The 20482-nt window shown below is 42.0% G+C and overlaps 1 protein-coding gene across 2 annotated transcripts; it reads left to right on the plus strand.

Moving 5' to 3' along the window:
* Positions 1-1040: 1040 nt before the first annotated feature.
* Positions 1041-17843, plus strand: GHITM (growth hormone inducible transmembrane protein). Of its 2 annotated transcripts, none has more exons than XM_070402849.1 (9): positions 1041-1141; positions 2017-2158; positions 2926-3025; positions 4129-4240; positions 5123-5264; positions 8385-8493; positions 13762-13950; positions 14404-14575; positions 17550-17843. In XM_070402849.1, exons 2-9 carry the CDS (start codon positions 2027-2029, stop codon positions 17632-17634), a joined length of 1041 nt encoding a protein of 346 aa, XP_070258950.1. In that variant the 5' UTR covers positions 1041-1141; positions 2017-2026; the 3' UTR covers positions 17635-17843. The 2 variants fall into 2 exon arrangements, with proteins under 2 accessions (XP_070258950.1, XP_070258951.1); XM_070402850.1 differs by having other exon boundaries at positions 1066-1111.
* The last annotated feature ends 2639 nt before the right edge of the window (positions 17844-20482 follow it).

Consider the following 20482-nt stretch of genomic DNA (forward strand, 5'->3'; position numbering starts at 1 on the left):
ATGCAGGCAGGAGTGGGAGGAGAAAGAAGAAAGGCGGTTTCCTTTCTTTTACTCAGCAGAGAAGCCAGCATCCTCAAGGCTGGACAAGATAAAGCGGCAGACGCTTCTCATGTGTCCTGGGAAGGCCACACAAAGTAATAAGGAACCTTGAGAATTAATTTGCACCAACATATGCAGCAGGGAATTCTGAAACCTGTAGCCAGGAGGGTACATAACGCCTCCGCCCCGCCGCCCCCGCCCCACCCGACCTGCTCTGCAGATTAGCTGAGCGCCTGTCTGCGCTGCATAAGCCAGATGGATAGGTTTGCTAGCCTTGCTTCTCTGATAAATGTGCATGCTTTAATTTTAAAAATAAATTCACTTTAAGACAATGTGGTGATTGCCCGGATTCACTCATTTGAATGTATTCCTCGGAGTAGGACAGTCACTGAGTGGGGACTTAGGGGCTGTCCCAGGGCACCTGCCTGTGAGAGGCGCCGGCACAGAACACCTGCCCAGCCAGTCCGGGGCCTGTCCCAGGTGCAGCAGCGGGGAGGGGGGGGGGGGGGGGCGCGTGTACAGGTCGCGCAGCCACGAAGACAACTCCGACCCCGCCAGCTCACTCCCCGCCGCCGGTGACTTAGATCCCGTCGGGCTTCAGGCGCTAACCTTGGGCCTCCAACCCAAGGAGCCAGTTGGCGCCGGTCTGAAACCGTCGCCTTTGACTGTTTATACTTCCTGAGGAGGCACAGAGGCGACGAGAGCGAAGGATCGGGAGGTAGAAAGATTTTTAATTCTCACGCTACGTCTGGCACGTGTTGAATAATTTTGTAACCGCTGCAAGGAACACCGTTCAGACAAAAGCAAAAGTAGGCCCACCCCCTCCCAGCCCGCAGCAAGGCCCGACCCGGACGCCGGCCTCGCCCTCCCAGCCCCCTCGCACGGCCCCGCCCCTGGCCCCGCCCCTCCGCCCTGGTGCCGCCCTCTGTCGCAGGGCGTCCTGTGATTGGCTGTCGGGAGTGCGGCCGCTTCTCCGGACGTTGCGTCACGCCGCGAGCGGGGGAGCTGCGCGCGCCGACGGCGGGGACGGGTGGACGGGCTGAGCTGCGCCCCTGCGTTTCGCTGCCGGAGGGTCCGTGCGGTTGAGGCGACCGGGGCTGAGGTGCGGCTGGCTCCCCGCTGCGGGCACCCGAGGTCGCCGCGCTCTCGGGGTCCGCTGGGGGCGCGAGGGCGGTGGCTGCGACACAGCTCGCGTCGCGTCGCCGGAGCCGCCCGCGTTGACCTGTGGCCGGGCGGCGCGGGGCCTGGGCCGGCGGGGCTCGCCCTCGCGGCCTCTTCTCCCCGGACGGCGAGTGCTGAGTCACCCCGCCGCCCCGCAGAGAAGGGGTGCCCGCGGCGGTGTGGGGTGCGTGGACGGGGCGAGGCTCGCGCGGGCGCTCGTAGCGGCCCGGGGCTGGGGCGGCCTCTCGGGCGCCTGGAGGGCCAGGATCCGAGTCCCCGGTCCGACTCCCGGGGCCCCTCCGGCTGCGGCGCCGGCGGCCGCCCGTCCTGGGGACAGGGCCCCGCGAGCCGGGCCTCTGGTCGGTGCGGGGCCCGAAGGCGTCCCCGCGAGGGCAGGCGGGCTGGTGCCGGCGGACCGGGCTGGAGCTCGGGGTTCCCGGGGCCGGGACGCGGGGACGGGCGTGTTGAACGGGAGTTGAGCTTCGGGTGCGGCCCCCCCGGAGCGGGGAGCGTTGGGACCCGCAGAGCGAGCCTCGGGACCCACACCTACAGGTGCACCCGGGAGGTTTCAGGAACTGGAACATTTTACATCCTGTTGGAAGGGAAGTCGTTTTTGGCATGTTTGGCAGAAATGTGCTTGGGTCCCGTTGATGTCTGGTCACCTTGCGATGCAGGATGACCTTGAGAGTTGCTCGTCTCTCTGGGTTTTGTCGGATGAGTTTCCTGAATTAACCAGACGCGCAGGGGTTTAACATCTGGAAGCTACGTGAGTCCGCCCCTTCGCCGGCTCACGGTGGCCTCTGTCTGTCCCCCCAGCACCTGCGCCATGCTGGCCGCCAGGCTCGCGTGTCTCCGGACGCTGCCGCCCAGGGCCTTCCGCCAGGGCCTGCACACCAAGGCCGCCCCCGGGCTGCGGGGCCCCGGCGGGCAGGGCCCGTGGCCCTCCGTCCCCCGCCGGGTAAGGACCGCCCCGCCGCCAGGCATTTCCCGGAGCAGTTGCCTGAGGAAGCCCTGGATTCGCGCTTCCTCCCATTAGTGTTGTGTCTTTTTGTTCCATCTTCATCTCGTGTGAAAGAGAAAGGAACCGGACGCCTCCGTTTTTACAGCTCTCGGTTTCTCATGGAAATCACTAGGGGGGATGGGAGCGATGGGGGAGCCGAGAGTGAGGGACTTGGCGGGGACTAGCACCCGCTGCCAATCGCGGACGAAATGTGTCATTCCAGCTTTTGTTAGGAAATAGTCAGCTGTCCGGTAAGAGAGAAAGCGATTTCCTTAGATGATAGATTCCTCCTGGCATTCAGAGAAGTATACAGAACCTAGAAGAGATTTACCTTTTCAATGGACCGTTTCACTGTTGAAAAGGAGCTAAAATGGAGGTAGTAGTCGTTCCTCCTTTTGGCTTTATGTTAAGGAAAGAAACTTTCTTGAGCCCATTTTCCAGATTAAAAAAATGTAGCTAATAAAGTCTGTAGTTTATGAAATGTACATTCTAAAACTTAAACTAAGAAGTTGTTATAAAGAATTAGCAAGTCACTTTGAAGATAGAGCACAAATACAATAGGGTCTCCATTTAACATTTAAATTGGCTACCGTGCTTTAATAGTGAAAGTACATGCATATAAAGCACCAACTTAAATGGAGGTTTCTAGTGCAACGAGATCCTGTCTTACCGTTAACTTTCTGTTTTGTTGTGGGTGGTGTATGTCTTGTTTTCATGTGTATCAGGAATATGCCACCAAAACAAGAATTGGGATCCGGCGTGGGAAAACCGGACAAGAACTCAAGGAAGCAGCATTGGAACCGTCAATGGAAAAAATATTTAAAAGTAGGTGCCTGACCAGATTTTCATAAAAGCCTAGTGTTGAGGGAGGGTCCTATTAACTGGCTGCCCTAGAGGCCTCTCGGAAGCAGGACCTTCGGTTCTCAGTTTGCAATTCAGCTTTGCAAGTTGAGAAACTAGATTGTTAATCTACCCAAAGCCAGCCCAGGCTCCTTAACCTTGCAAAATGTCCATCTCTTATGCGGGAGACAGCCCTCATTGGTATCCCTTGGGGTATTTCTGGTCAGTAAATTGGCCCTAGAAACCAAATTATATGAATCCTATAGCCATAGAATAGTAACGTTTGTGAACAAATTTAGACTAAAGGGAGTAAGCTGGTCTTTATGAATACCTTTAACCAGTTAGAGTTAATAAATTGTTTCTTTCTTAGTATTAAAAGCAAAAGCACCCTCTCCCTTAATTCAGCGGCATAAGCATGGGTTATGTTTTTCTTTGATTCTTTTTTTCTTGACTCCATATAAAGCACCATCTTTGTTAATGTCACTGTAGACACAATGCGATCTAACTCTTAACATTTCTTTCTCATGTTTAAAATTATTTTATTGCTTGATAGATTTTAGAGAGAGAGGAAAGGGGGGAGAGAGGGGAAAAAAAAACATCTATTCTACTTTATATGCATTCATTGGTTGATTCTTGTATGTGCCCTGAACAAGGGTCGAACCCGAAACCTTGGAGTATCGGGATGACACTCTAACCAACTGAGCTACCCAGTCAGGGCTCTTTCTCATCTTTGCTTTCTAATTGTCATGAGAACACACCCCAAACTCTTATGAGTAAAATAACGTATCACAGAAGTCTCCCCACATCTACAGATACACTGCCTCTAATTTTGTTGGAGTGAGATGAAAGTTTAACCAAGTCTGATCCTTTTTGTACTAATTATTACACCTATGTTTCAGCAGTGTTCTTACTAGTCCCCTAATTCTAAGGCCATTTCTATATATACTAATTATAGCTATTACAAAGAAGTGTGGTGTATAGTTTGATTTCCCTCATTTACTGTAAGTATGGGGAAAGGCTTACTGCCAGCATTTTAATTTAGTTAAAACATGATGGTGTTAACCTGCATTTCCTCCTGTGTTCTGCAGTTGATCAGATGGGAAGATGGTTTATTGCTGGAGGGGCTGCTGTTGGCCTTGGTGCATTGTGCTACTATGGCTTGGGAATGTCTAATGAGATTGGAGCAATTGAAAAGGCTGTGTAAGTAAATTGTTCCCAAACAGTTCTAGCCTTAAAGCCTCCAATTTTCTTCTCATACTTACCTTTGGCCACTTTGGGAATGTTTTATGTCTAGTCTTCTTGTGTAGGAGAAAAATGAATAGAGATAGAATCTCTTGTTTCCATGACCTATTCAAACCTAAATAAACTTCTTTTTCCAAGGTTATATGTATTCAGGTAAGGAGAAAATGTGTCACTTTGTATATAAGCCAAATGCTTATGTCTTTTATTATGATGGTCGTGCTTATTTTTTAAAGCAGATTTATTAAGGCATAATTTATATAAGTTCACCCATTATGAGTATACAATTCAGTGATTCTTGAATGTATAGAGGTTCAACTATCACCACAGCTGTTTTAGAACATTCCCATCACTTCGAAAAGATCCCTTATGCTTAATTGTAACCCTTCCATCCCCAGTCCCAGGAAACCATTAATCTTCTTTTTGCCTTTGTAGATTTACCTTTTTTGGACAAGTAGTCAGAATAAAATCATGCTGTGTGTGGTCCTTTGGGCCTGGATTCTTTCACTTAGCACAGTGTTTTTGAAGTTCAGCATTTTGTAGAATGCATATATCTCATTCTTTTTTGTGTGTTTTTTATTTTATTTTAATTTTTTCAAACCTTTCCATCACCATTTATCCCCTCTGTGCCCTCTTCCACCTCCACCCATTCTCCCCTGCCCCTTATATGTCTTTTATCATTTACGTTTTACTTCAATGTATGCATCATTTCCATTCCAAATGAGGTGAATAAGATTTAGAGCAGTAACATATTTCCCAAGACCTCCCAGCTAATCTGATTCAACCAAAATTCACATTCAGAATCTTATAAATTAACTTTTTTTTTTTTTTTTTTTTTTACAGAATTTGGCCTCAGTATGTGAAGGATAGAATTCATTCTACCTACATGTACTTAGCAGGAAGCATTGGTTTAACAGCCTTGTCAGCCCTGGCAGTGAGCAGAACTCCTGTTCTCATGAACTTCATGATGAGAGGCTCTTGGGTGGTAAGTCAGCTTGTTTTTGTTTACCTTTTCTATTCCATATCAAAAGATTAGACAAAAAATACTGGGACGGGTGTTAAAGGGAAAGAATACCTTACTAAATTGAACAGGTTTTTGTTCAAATAATATATGAAATTAGTAGTGCAGCTGAGATAGAGTAAGAAGTACACAGTGAAGTACGTCAGCTATTCTTTGTTGAATACGCATTTTATAGTGGCAAAGGGGTGGAAACCAAACTTACAGGAATGTCCTACCTAGCAGCAGATACCAAACTGCCTGTATTTTGCTTATCTTATAGCAATTTACTAAAATTAAGGGGGATTCCAGGTCAGTGGGAAATGCATATCACAAAAACCCTAACATTCTATACTATTAAAAGTAGAAAGTGCCACAACTATTCTGAGTTTTCTTGACCCTGTATAAGGAATATTGAAAGAGTGTTTCTTGTGCATTTGTTATTTTACTAGATACCAAAAACTGATTTCAAGTGTGGTGACTATTTTTCTACTCTCTGGTTGAAGAAATAAACTAGAGTAAGTGGTAAAGAATATACAATAAGAAGTAGAAAGTTTAAAATCAGTGGAAAGATTATTTTTGTCTTGGACTAGTAGGGAAGTTCCATGAAGGACATTTTTATCTCATCAGGGCCATTGAAGCCTGGCATTTCTTATTTTCGGAGAGTACAAGGGTAGTCCAAGTTTGCAAAACAGCTTGAGCAAAGAAAGTGGTCATTAAAAATGACTTTACAGTTCATTAGCATATTTGAGGGTTGGTGTGTGAAGAAGACAGAAAGGAGCTGTGTGATTGGCAAGCTGAGAGGAGTGCCTAAGCAGTGGGAGGCCATTACAGATAACTGGAACAGCAAGAGGCTGATGGGTATTCGAGCATGGAGAACTAATGTGGAAGAGCGGGCGTACTAGCTCTGCCTTTGCAAGATCTGATGATAAGAGTGTGAACTAGAACAATGTGAGGCTGGACTGGAAGGGAAGATGGGAGAGTCTATGTCAGCCGTGGGCAAACTATGGCCCGCGGGCCGAATCCTGCCCGTTTGAAATGAATAAAACTAAAAAAAAAAAAAGACCGTACCCTTTTGTGTAATGATGTTTACTTTGAATTTATATTAGTTCACACAAACACTCCATCCATGCTTTTGTTCCGGCCCTCCGGTCCAGTTTAAGAACCCATTGTGGCCCTCGAGTCAAAAAGTTTGCCCACCCCTCGTCTATGTAATACTTAGAGATGTCCCATGTCAAACCATTCTCCACCGGTAGCCCAAATCCATCTAGCCTCCAAATCTGTAATATTTCCACAACATTATACATTCCAAAAGGAGAAACACTTACAGTAGCACAGCCATGTGGACAGTCAGTATTCTTAGGATATTACTTCTCAGTTGGGTGTCATGAATTGCCTAGCCCCGTGGTCGGCAAACTGCAGCTCGAGAGCCACATACGGCTCTTTGGCCCCTTGAGTGTGGCTCATCCTAAGCCTTAGGAGTACCCTAATTAAGTTAATAACAATGTACCTACCTATATAGTTTAAGTTTAAAAAATTTGGCTCTCAAAAGAAATTTCAATCATTGTACTGTTGATATTTGGCTCTGTTGACTAATGAGTTTGCCGATCACTGGCCTAGCCTACAGGTTCTAGAAGACAGAGAATAAGCATGTGCATTCTCACCAGGAATGTTAGTTTAATCAGTAGTACGTAATTTACAATAGTACCTTTTGTAATTAAGCAAGCATGGCTATATGAGGGAGATCAAGATATGCAAAGGAGTTTAGCCCCTAAAATAAGACGTTAAAGAAGGTTTGTGCATGGGCCATAGTCTCAACTCCCTGTGGGCATTAGATCACTCTCATGTGCTTTTGCTCTCGTACTTAAGTAAAAGTTTAGAAAGCCAGTCAGATGCTACAGTGGTGAAGATGTAGTCTTTGCGGGGGATGCCATGTCTGTAGACACTGATCACTCTACTAAGTGTCTTTGGAACAGAGGAGAGTCATCTGACACCTCTTGGCAGCAAGGGGACCCACCCTAAACTTTCCCAGACAAAGGGAAGTCCTTGAGTAAGTCAGACAGGAAAGAGTTCTTGGGCACAATGAACAGAATTGCAGAGACATGAGCTGGAGGCATGTCTGTAGCCCTACTAGTTCCCTGCAGCTGGAGTGGAGACTGGAAAGCTGAAAGGCAAAAAGTGGAACTGGATCATGAAGGACCTTAAAAGAAAAAAATGTGTAAATTGTGATAAATAACCTGAAAATGCTTTGCACAGAGATGTATGAAGTAGTTTTTAGTAATTGTGCATTGGAAAATGTTAGAATAGAACTCGGCATGCTTTTCTGTTTAATGTGAATTAAAGCAGCAGGTGCCTGCGTGTCAGACAGACAGTGCAGACGATGAGGCAGGTCTGGAGCATCGCAGGGGATTCTTAGCAATCTGGAGAAAAGCCTTCCCAACCAGGAGCATTCGCGTTCAGTTACAGTGTTTTTTTAGTAATTGGCCAAATACCTGCTACCTGATTCTGTCCAAAAGCTACAAGTTTACAGTTTTTCCTTTAAATTTCCTGGATATTATCATCTTTCTTCCATTACCTATATTTCTTTCTTGTTATATACACAAGGGATCTTTACAAGTCATAACAATGGAAATCGAAGGCAAAGAAAAGGAAAGGACCAAGTCAGCCAGAAAGTTTGAAGGAGAGAAGCAGTTTTATTTCTCATCTTTTCCATGTGCTTTTATTTTTTCAGGTTTCTTTTAGCAAGTGTGCTGTATATATTTTAATTGGTATATCATGACTAATATTTTTAAATGCTATTAGTGCTATACTAAAATATAATTTAAAATAATTCTGGGACTTTTAAAGAGATTTTGTGAAACCTTTGTCTAAAAATAATAAAGTTTTTTAAAGATGACGTTATTAGTCAAAGCTTAACTCATTCACTTAAAGCTGTCTGCAAATTTAAGGGCACTGGCACTCTTGTAACTTGGCCAAACGGAAATAAAGGCCTTTAATATGTTGGGAAAACATGGTTTCTTGGAAACACTAACTGAAAATTAGAACTTGTGGGTTTCTACTTTGTTATTGTATAAAGATAGATTTTTCTTAGTAATTTGTGTCTTTCAGACAATTGGTGCAACCTTTGCAGCCATGATTGGAGCTGGAATGCTGGTACAATCAATACCTTATGACCGGAGCCCAGGCCCAAAGCATCTTGCTTGGTTACTGCATTCTGGTATGTTCTAGTTTTCAGTTGTTATTAAAAAAATCTTGAATACTACCTTTGAGGTGGCTTTTCACAATCATAAATGCTTTGTACATAATTTAGTTAAGCTTCATGTTTAGAAAACACTTGTAATTTTCTACTTACTACTGTTTATATACTAAGACCAGGGACATCCCCAGTATTACACTTGCCTCCTGTATAGTCTAGTACATGCAGAGATTTTCTTTTCTGTGTTTCATCTAATACCAGGAGGATTTCAGACCTGATACCCATCATTTGAGAATTGTTTATATTGTGTATCTTTAAATTAAAATGGTGAAAAGAAGAAGAAGAGGAGGTTTTTGCAGTGCAGTATTTCAAGAAAGCAGTCAAAAAACTGTTTGGAAATACACGTTTGTGTCTGATGCGTTTAGGATAGTTCTTGGCACAAGGTAACATTGGGCAGCAAAGGCTGTCAGCCGTGCTGTTGCAGGGCAGTTTTCATATCCTTGTAGGTAGATGTAGTGAATTTTTTCTTAATTGTTGCAAGACAAATATTTGAAAGTTCAGACAAAGTTTTCTGCCTCAAGTTTCCTGGAATAGTTTGTTTCTAGGTTGAATAAAGAGCCAACCAGACCGAGAAACAAAAATGCTTAGGTGCATGTTTTCTACCACAAAACAAGACATTGTATAAGCATTTCCCTGAAATTTCCAGGGAAACAGACTCTGAAATGTTCTAGCATGGTTAGTAAATGAAAATCAGGTTTTTGGCACTCAGTAACAACTCTGGGGTGAAATATGTAATTTATATGATTCCTATGCTATCTTTATTTTGCTAACTATGAGACAGCATGATTTCCCAACCTTGTTTTCAAGTCTCTTGGGTGTTAGATTATTCTATCATAGATGTTCTCCCTGGAGCTTTGCAGGAAAAATCACTGGTTGGGAGGGAGATGGTCCCTTTTCTTCTATTACCAATGACCTGCTTTTCAGAAAAAAATTATTTAGAATACTAGAATGTGCATTTGTTAATAAGACTTTCATTGAATCACCAAAATTCTCGCCATCTGAATTTTAACATTTACATTTATGTTTCTAAATCTCTTGGCTACTGAGTAATTTTGCACCTGTTTCCCATTTTAGACAATGAGTTCCTTGAGAAAACAGGGTTAGTGTCTTTTTATCTCGGATAAATAGGCAAGAGGCAGCCAATCAGTAATTCTCATCATTGATTTCTCCCTCTTCCCCTCTAACTCTCTCCCCCTCTTCCCCCTGTCCTTAGTCCAGTGGTTCTCAACCTTGGCTGCACATTAGAATCACCTGGGAATCTTTTTTAAATCCTGATTTCTGGGCCTCATCCCCCAGAAATTCTGTTTCTTTGTTATGGGGTGGGGCCACAACATTAGTAACAAAGAAACAATTTCCGGAGGATGAGGCCCAGAAATCAGGATTTTAAAAAGATTCCCAGCTGATTCTAATGTGCAGCCAAGGTTGAGAACCACTGCCTTAGTCTCTTAGTCACTTGTTGAATTGAATTAAGCATTTCTACCTGCTTTGCTTACAAAACCCCTTTTAATCTGATGTCATTGTAGCATATAAATTACTTGAGTGGGTATTTTTTTTTTTAATATGTTTTATTGATTTTTTTGCAGAGAGGAAGGGAGAGGGAGAGAGAGTTAGAAACATCGATGAGAAAGAAACATCGATCAGCTGCCTCCTGCACACCTCCCACTGGGGATGTGCCGGCAACCAAGGTACATGCCCTTGACCGGAATCGAACCTGGGACCTTGCAGTCTGCAGGCCGACACTCTATCCACTGAGCCAAACCGGTTAGGGCTTGAGTCGGTATTTTATGTTTGTTGTGGGGGTGGGGTCCTTAAGACCACTAATTCACTCAGCAATTGTTTAGTACTCAGAGGTGAGGTTTATTACAATGAAAGGATGCACAACCGAATCAGCAAGGGGGAAAGATAAAGGCAGAGTCTGGAGTTGGAGAAATACATGATCTTTCAATGCTCTCCTTCCTGGGGGGGCACACCAAGAATGGGAAAAGAGGAGGAACGTGTAGTTTTTCTGCCCAGGGAAGCCAGTAGAGACTCAGTGTCTAAGGTTTTTATTTTTAGTTTATTTATTTATTTGTAAATATATTTTTATTAATTTCAGAGAGGAAAGGAGAGGGAGAGATAGAAATATCAATGATGAGAGAGAATCACTGATTGGCTATCTCCTGCATGCCCCACACTGGGAATTAAGCCTGGAACCCAGACCTGTGTCCTGACCAGGAATCAAACTGTGACCTCCTGGTTCATAGGTCAATACTTAATCACTAAGCCAGGCAGGCCAGGCCCAAGGTTTTTATTGAAAGCTGATCATGTAGGCACCCTCCTAGCAACTATCAAAAACCAGACTCCCTGGGCCTAAGCCAGCAGGTGGTCATCCCCCGAGGGATCCCAGACTGCGAGAGGGCACAGGCCGGGCTGAGGGACCCCCCCCTCCCCCCCCAAGTGCACAAATTTTTGTGCACCGGGCCTCTGGTCCTATATAATAAAAGGCTAATATGCAAATCGACCGAACAGCAGAAAGACTGGTGGCTATGACGCGTGCTGACCACCAGGGGGCAGACGCTCAACGCAGGAGCCGTCCCCTGGTGGTCAGTGCACTCCCACAGGGGAACACCGCTCAGGCAGAAGCCCTGAGCCAGGCTCACGGCTGGCGAGCGCAGCGGCCGTGGTGGGAGCCTCTCCCGCCTCTGCAGCAGTGCTAAGAAGTCCGACTTCCGTGAGGGGCGGGCCTAAGCCATCATTTGGACATCCCCCGAGGGCACGAATTTCATGTACCAGGCCTCTAGTATTATAAAGCAACTTATATAGTGAGAAAGCAGTGGTTGGTGGTTCTTTTTTTTTTTTTTTTAACTTTTTTTATTTTAACAGAGGAAGGGAGAGGGATAGAGAGGTAGAAACATCGATGAGAGAGAAACATCAATCGGCTGCCTTCTGCACGCCCCCTACAACTAGAATCAAATCTGGGGCCCTTCAATCCGACCTTCCACTAAGCCAAACCGGTTAGGGCTGGCTGTTTGTTCTTCACAGGGATTGGTTATAATAGAATTTTCTGCAGTTACCTCCTGTCAGCCTGGGGAAACAGTTCAAATTTTGCTAATGACTTCTAGAGGCATAAGCAGGAAATGACCCAGGTCAAGTTAATCTTGTAAAATAAACTAAATTGAGCTTTATTTTTATGACTAAACTGGTTTTGTTTGCCTAGGGAACGTTCACATCTAGTCTCCATTTGTTTATTTTAATGTCACCATGTTGTACATTAAATCCTCAAACTTGTTAATCATAGAAATGGAAGTTTATATTTTTTACCAATAGCTCCACAGTTCCCCCATCACCCCCAACCCCCTACCCCCAACCCCGCAAACACCTGGTAACCACCACGATACTCTCTGTTTCTCTGAGTTTGACTCTTGGATTCTACGTATAAGTGAGATAATACTGTATTTTTCTTTCTCTGTCTGACTTATTTCACTTCACATATTGCCTTCGAGGTCCATGTATGTTGACAAAAATGGCAAGATTTTATTTTTTATGATTGAATAATGTTCCATTGTATATGTATATATATTTTTACCCATTTATCCATTGATGGACACCTAGGTTTTTTAATCTTGACTATTGTGAATAATACTGCAGTGAACATGGAAATGTAGCTATTTCTATGAGATCCTGATTTTAATTTCTTTTGATATAAACCCAGAAGTGGGATTGCTGGATTATATGGTAGTTCTGGCTATAATTTTTGAAGAACATCCACACTTGTTTTCTACAGTGGTTGAACCAATTTGCTGAATTCCTGTTTTCATTCACAATAATAATGAGGTATCCTTGTTAGTTTTATAATTGATTTGTCCTTAAGCAGCACACAGCTATAACCACTTAAGATTTTTATGAGAAAGTGTCATTGAAAAGTCTTTGAACAGTCTCCTTAAAAGTTTTGATAAAAATTTTGCTATCAAATGTAAAACTGATGGAAATCCCAACAGAAATATTATACAGAAGAATTTTTATTTAGTATCTTTTCCTAGAGCAAAAAATATTTTAAAGTTATTCATCATGAAATACAATTAATTACGTTACTACTTGATCTAGAAATGTTATTCTCACAAAAGGAACACACTAGTATTGAAATTTTAGTATGAAGACAGCTCTGTGCCTATTCTGTGAGTTAAACTACACACATCTAATGTTTAAGAAAAGGGTAACTTGTCCTACTCACCACTGAAATAATGCCTTATCTAAGATTTATTTATTTGTTTGTTTGTTTATTTATTTATTTTTGGTTAATTCTCACCTGAGGGTATTTTTTCCATTGATTTTTAGAGAGGATGGAAGAGAGGTAAGGGGGAGGGGAGAGAGAGAAACATCGATGCGAGAGAAACACATTGATAGGTAAGCCTCCTGCACATGCGGGCCTGTAACCCAAGTACATGCCTAGACCAGGAATCGAACTCGGACCCTTCAGTCTGAGGGCCAAGGCTCTTACCACTGTGCCAGACTGGTCAGGGCAAGATTTATTTTTCAGTTGAATTCTATTTACTTGGTTAATTATATTGATAACTTTCACTGTAATTTTTATGAGGCTGTTTATAATGACAACTTAAATTACTTTTTACAAGTTAAGATTTCATTCCTTATTACACAATGTAACAGCAGTGTCCTTGAAGTTTCTACATTTTAAAAATACATACTTTTTTATTGATTTCAGAGAGGAAGTGAGAGGGAGAAAGAGAAAGAAACATCAATGATTGGAGAGAACTATTGATCAGCTACCTCCTGCATGTCCCCTACTGGGGATCGAGCCCACAACCTGGGCATATGCCCTGATCGGGAATTGAACTGTGACTTCCTGGTTCATAGGTCAACATTCAACCCTGAGCCACATTTAAGATTAGCATAATATACTCATTTTCTCATCTTACTTTGTTTAAGACTAAAGTTAGGTTTGAATCCAAAAAATTAACTACAGCATGGAATTTGACAAAGTCACTAAAAATGTAGGTTAGTATTTGTACTTGTGAGTTGTGGCTGTTTGACTAGGAATAATGCTGCTGCTGTGATTTTAGAATCTGGATAGTCCCAAGTTTTGGTTGTAGGATTGTGGGGGTAGTGTTACCTAAATAAGGGGAAGGCTTTTCGTATCGTACTGTTTAACATAAGGTAAAATACATTCAAAGGCCATGTTAGAAATGGCATTTTCCCTTTGGTTGTTTAGTAAAAACCACTTGCTTTCTCCAGGTGTGATGGGCGCAGTGGTGGCTCCTCTGACGATATTAGGGGGGCCTCTTCTCATCAGAGCTGCATGGTACACGGCAGGCGTCGTAGGTGGCCTCTCCACTGTGGCCATGTGTGCACCCAGTGAGAAGTTTCTGAACATGGGAGCACCCCTGGGAGTGGGCCTGGGCCTCGTCTTTGTGTCCTCACTGGGTAAGCCACTGTGCTTTGACAGTTGGTTCTTGGTTCGTGATGTACCATAATCATCTTATGTACTCAGGTTTCCTACTGGGGGGAATATATTTGGTCATTTTTTAAAGTTGTTTAAAAGATCTGTGCTAATTAGACTGGATTTTCTCATTTGGCATCATAGCAAATCATTACTATTGGTTTACCAAATGCACCTAAAATGGCTAAGTTGGTCTGCAGAACATGAGCATTGCTCTGATGCAAGAGCCTTCCTGTAATGTGGGTAAGCCACCCTTTGCAGAAATGAGTATCATGGGTTTTGAATTGTATGTATATAAAATTAGACCATGCTTATAACTGAGATGCTTTTTTATGTTGGTATACCAAAGAAAAAATTTAAAAATAGCATTAACTATATATATAGTTAGAGAAAAGTCCCTTTTTTAAAATACGCTTTTTTCCCCGTTTTGATTTCAGGATCTATGTTTCTTCCACCTACCACTGTGGCTGGTGCCACTCTGTACTCGGTGGCAATTTATGGTGGATTAGCTCTTTTCAGCATGTTCCTTCTGTATGACACGCAGAAAGTCATCAAGCGTGCAGAAATAGTGCCAGTGTATGGAGTTCAAAAATATGATCCCATCAATTCGTAAGTAGTCTTTAATGTCTTTGTTATATAAAGACATTTGTTTCATTTTGTCCTGTTTTATGATTATATTAGTTTCTTAGGGCTGCCATAACAAACGGTACAAACTGGGTGGTTTAAAACAAGAGAAATGTATTCTCTCACAGTTGTAGAATCTAGAGGTCTGAAATCAAGGTGTCCTCAGCGTTGGCACCTTCAGAGGCCTCTGTGGGAGCGTCTGTTCCTTGACTCTCCTGCCTTCTTGGCAGAGCCAGCATTCCTTGGCTTGTAGATGCATCACTCTGACCTCTCTGTCTGCACACGGCGTTCTTCCTGTCCTGTCTGTTGCTGTCTCTCCTCTTCTTATGAGAACGGGAATCATATTTGATTAAGGCCCACCCTACTCCAGTATTCATCTCAACTCACATCTTAATTATGTTAGCAAAGATCCAGTTCCCAATAGAGTCACATTCACAAATAACCAAGGATTAAGACTTGGACATACCTTTTGATTTCAACCCACAACAATGGCTTTGTCAGATTTTACTATTTTATTTCTATTGCTGTTTGGTCTATTCTCTCTCTAGTAAGCTGTGTATCCATAGAAATTTTATTCTATTGCAACTAAGTAATATTTAGGTATTCAGTTAATTCAGAATAATTAGCCTGATGGTGTTCTTGTTGGCCATTTAATTTTAATATTTAATAGACTTTAGAACTGAAGAGAAGATGTATTAGTTGGGTATTCATTGGAAAGTGTAAATAATTGACTTGAAATGTTTAATCGAAAAGACTTTTACTAAAAATTAGAAATACCTTAGTATGGAAATTTCATTTGGAGATATTCAAATTTAACTGATATTAGTGTTACATAATAATGCTTTTTTCCTTTTCTCCACCAAAGTAGGTAATTTTATTAAGCAATTTTCTTTGAGTTTCATGGTGTTACCACATATTTTTAAAGTAACTTACTTTTTAAAAATATTTTTTATTGCCTCCTACATGCCCTTCCCTCCCACCACTCGGGGCGGGGGGGGGCGGGCGTCTTGAGCCCGCAACCTGGGCATGTGGCCCTGACTGGGAATCTAACTGTGACCTCCTGGTTCATAGGTTGACACTCAACTACTAAACCATGCCAGGTGGGCTAAAGCAATTTTTTTAAATTATATTTGTTGGAGTGATACTGGTTAATAAGATCATATAGGCTTCAAGTGTACATTTTTATAATCCACTAGAGGCCGGGTGCACAAAATTCGTGCACTCTAGGGGGGGCGTTTCCTCAGCCCAGCCTGCACCCTCTCGCAGTCCAGGAGCCCTCAGGGGATGTCCGACTGACAGGTTAGGCCTGCTCCCTGTGAGTCTGGCTTCCGGCTGAGCGGCACTCCCCCTGTGGGAGCACATGGTCTTTCCGCCGTTCAGTCAATTTGCATATTAGCCTTTTATTATATTGGATGATCTGTTTATTGAGTGGTGCGCCCACCATGCAAAGTCAGATCATCTTCTGTCACCATATACTTGGCCCCTTTACTCTCTGCCCCCCTCTGGTGATCACCATCCCTCATATTAGATCCCTCATATTAGTGAAATCACATGTTTCTTGGCTTTTTCTGACTGATTTATTTCGCTTAGCATGATATTCTCAAGGTCCATCCATGTTGTTGCAAATAACAGTATTTCACCTTTTCTTATAGTTGAGTAGTATCTCATTGTGTACTAGTATATGTACCACATCTTTACCCAGTCGTCTACCAAAGACACTAGTTGTCTCCATGTCTTGGCCACCATGAATAATGCTGCAGTGACCATAGGGCAGCGTATATCTTTATGAATAAATGTTTTAGAGTTTTTCAGGTAGATGTTGCTAGGTCATATGGTAACTATTCTTAATTTTTCGAGGAACCGCTATACTGTTTTGCGTAGTGGCTGCATTCCTACCAGCAGTGAATGAGGGTTCCTTTTCCTTCACAACCTCTCCAACACTCGTTATTACTTGTCTTGTTGATAATAGCCATTCTACCAGGTGTGAGGTGGTATCTCATTGTAGTTTGGATTTGCATTTCGCTAATAGTTGATGAAGTTGAATCTTTTTTCATATATCTGTTGGTTGCTTATATGTCTTCTTGGGAGAGGTGTTTGTTGAGATCCTTTGCTCATTTTTCAATTTGGTTTTTTGTCTGGTGTCCCATGTACAAAAATTAATTCAGGATGGATTAAGACCTAAATATAGGATCTGAAACAATAAAGTACATAGAAGAAGGCATGGGTACTAAATGTATAGACCTTGGTCATAGAGAAAATATCAGGAATTTGACCCCAAAGGCAAGGGAAGGAAAGGCAAAAATAAATGAATGGGACTATATCAAACAAAAAAGCTTCTGCACAGCAAAAGAAACTGCCGACAAAACAAAAAGGCAATGAATAGAAATGGGAGATGATATTTGCAACCGACAGCTCCAACAAGGGGTTAATATCCAAAATATATAAAGAACTCATACAACTCAATTTATTTGTCTTTTTTTTTTAATACTAAAACTGTAATGATGGTTTTTAAAATGCTGCTATAATGCTTACAGATTCATAACAGTTTCTTGGATGAAGGGGGAGTAGGGCCTTAAGGAAAGGGTATATTATATTTAAAAATGCCAGACTTGTGTCTAACACATTTTTGTAAAGGTGTTTCTTTGGTTTTGTTTGATTCTTGTATTGTCCTCCCTCCTACCCCCCATCAAGATATTATACTTATAGTAGAGTATTAGAGGATAAAATAATGACTTTTAAACTGCTCATTGCCATTTAAAAGATTAATCTACCAGAAGAAAATCTTGACTATTTTCTTGTCGAGGACTTCCTTAGTTGGCATATCTTGTTTTAAAATGTTCATCTTATATACCTAAGTTAAATAATCAGTATTGCTTTTTCTTCTTTCCTAGATTAAGAAATAGTTGTTGTCATTGTTATTAGAATTACATCCTTAAGCAGGCATTATTTTATTTTCTAGGATGCTGGGAATCTACATGGATACATTAAATATATTTATGCGAGTTGCCACTATTCTAGCAACTGGAAACAGCAGAAAGAAGTGAAGTGACTCTGCTTCTGACATCGTTAATGCGTCAGATTCCTCCTGGCTTGTCTAGTAGGGCAGGTATTCATTAAGTAGTTTGTTGAAGCAGCTTTTGTTGAAGTTTAGAAGATAAGAACTTGTCATCATGTTTGAAATGTCCCAGTAATGTGATCCTTCAGGTCTGCTTTTTCTTCTAGAGAATAAATTCAGTAGTTCTCTGCCAAATAAGCGCACCCGTGTTTAGTTCTCATTTTTGAGTGATTCTGAAATGTTTTAATGAACGTGAAAACTGAGGTTTGTGTTGTGAGAATTTTAAGTGTTTTATCTTAAATTTGTTTTGTTTTGTTTGTTAAGTAAAAATTAGCAAACTTATGTTTACCTGTTTAGATTTTGGAATGCATAATATTAACAAGTAATGTCATGAGTGGCATGGAGGTTTGGTAAAGGGACCAGAAAGAAATAAAGGGTCACCTGCAGCTTTTCTTTGAATACTGGCTTTAGGACTTGCTATTTGGAAACAAGTCATCACTTTAATATTTCTCTCCTGAGCTTACGAAAGCATTGAGCACAAAACAAAGGCATAGGTGATAAAATTTCCTGCTGTTCCTTTTCAAGCCTCTTTCCAGTGTAGATGTGACCATGTTAGCTTCTCATTGTTTGACATTGTTAGGATACTCCAGAATTGTAATCATACGGAGAATTCCTAGTATAAAATATGTGTATGTGCAAGCTTTACTTTTGAATATTCTAGAACAAAATATTCCTTAAAATACTTTCTCAGGATAAAATATTCAAAGTATACAAACAATTGCTGAATTTTTTGCATATTTATTGAAATGTTTAATAGAATACATGCTTGTTTTTTTTCACCTCTTCAACTTTTGAAGCTTTATTAGAAAAACCTGTTGTGGTTTACACTGTGAAAGGAGTTTTTCTCCTGAGACTTGGTTTCTCGTGTTCCTTCTCAGATGAAGCACTTAAAGAAGGAAAGCAAAGCTACTCTTTCTTCATGGAGTACATCAGTCAGAATTGTAATGGGCAGAATTTTCCTTCTCTCCTTCATAGACTGTTCCTAAACTCTCTTGTGACATTTGTAAGTGTTTGAGAACAGAAGAGTTATTTTTGGAAGTTCTTAATGAATGAAGTAAGTGTGTATGATTATTGAGATGATTGGTGTGTTTGACAAGAATTTATTACAGTAATCCAGAAAAAACTATTCTAACCACATCAAGTTACCAAGGACACTTATTTTTGAAATATTAAAGGTTCCGATGTTGATTGGTCTGTAATTTTTCCAGCTGAACCATATGCATATTTTTTGAATAGGGGATTTTTTCAAGAAAGCAGCTTATTCTCTTCCCAATATAGTATATATAGTGCAGTGTGATTACGAGCATGCACTGACAGCTGGACTTACTTCCTACATGACCCAGGCATTACTTCATGGCACTGTGCCCATTTGCTCATCTAAAATGAAGAGGACAGCAGAGCCCACCTGCAGGTGACATGTGCTGTCACTTCGTAAACACTGGGCATTTTAGCTAGTGGTTTATTTGTTTTTGTTATTTTCCCCCTGAGAACAATTCTATTTTTTCCTACTTTGCTTCTGGTACAATGTTAGTGTGTCCTTAAAGTGAAATCTTAAAGGTCCTTTTGTCTTCAGTCACATTTTGGAGCCCAGAGTTTATATCTTTATGCTTGGATGGTATCACACACACAAAACAAACTATAATTTTAAGCATGGCTCTTAGGCAGAAGCTAATCCAGGAAATCAAGGGTGTTGGTTTTTTAGTGACCTAGTTTTTTACTTTTTCTGAATTTGCTAAGACAGGGAAGAGCTTTCATTAAAAACTGTGTCTACCATGCTAGCTGGCCAGGGGAGGCACATCTCCGTGCAAACAGCCATTGTTTGTTATGGTGTCTATACGAGAGCAAAGGACTGAGTTTCCAAGCTGTCCCAGGAGGAAGGCTTCAAGTACATACAGTAGTTACAGTGCGCAAAACGGGCATTTCATACAGCAGGAGGATGACGGAGGAACATGGAGAAAGATGGCAAGAAATGAGAAGTTCCCTTGAAACCTGGTTTCCTGCTCCCAACGTTTGTTCTGTGCTTAGAACACTGACCCCTTGGACTTTTTTGTGCTCTTTGAAGTGTTAGCATCATGTTTCCTTTAAAATTGTTCATCTGTATAGAATGTGTCCACATTGGAGTTCCTGAAACTAAATGATACCCAAGATTTGTATCATTCCAGTAGTCTAGAGAGGCTGGGGTGTGTGTGTGTGGTAAGCCCTTTGCACAAATGATAACCTTTCTTTGAACTAGGTGCTGCTGTCTTCATTTTGCAAAGGAGTACACTGAAGCCCCCAGGTTTAATTTTTGTAACAAGATCATATGGCTGGGAAGGAGAAAGTGGTAGAGTTGAATGATCCTCCTAACCTGTTACACTGGGAAGTTTGTGATGAATGCCATAGGGCTGGAATCCTATTTGAGAATCAAAAGCACTGTACCAGTTAAATAGGTAGGCTGGGAGTCTATTGAACACACCCAGGACGCCAGCATTCTAGTGTTTATCAAAAGGAATTGACCTTGGTCAAATGGTGGTGATGCTTTACTTCCTCAGGTTCTATTTTTTTATTGTATTGATTTTTTACAGAGAGGGATAGAGAGTTAGAAACATCAATGAGAGAGAAGCATCGATCAGCTGACTCCTGCACACCCCCTACTGGGGATGTGCCCACAACCCAGGTACATGCCCTTGTCCGGAATCGAACCCGGGACCCTTCAGTCCACAGGCCGACACTCTGTCCACTGAGCCAAACCGGTTAGGACTCGGGTCCTATTTTTTATAGAGTATCAGAAGTTCCAG

The sequence above is a fragment of the Myotis yumanensis genome, unplaced genomic scaffold (assembly GCF_028538775.1).
Source record: "Myotis yumanensis isolate MYYU_CA2020_CCGP unplaced genomic scaffold, mMyoYum1.0.hap1 SCAF_37, whole genome shotgun sequence".
Taxonomy (NCBI): domain Eukaryota; kingdom Metazoa; phylum Chordata; class Mammalia; order Chiroptera; family Vespertilionidae; genus Myotis; species Myotis yumanensis.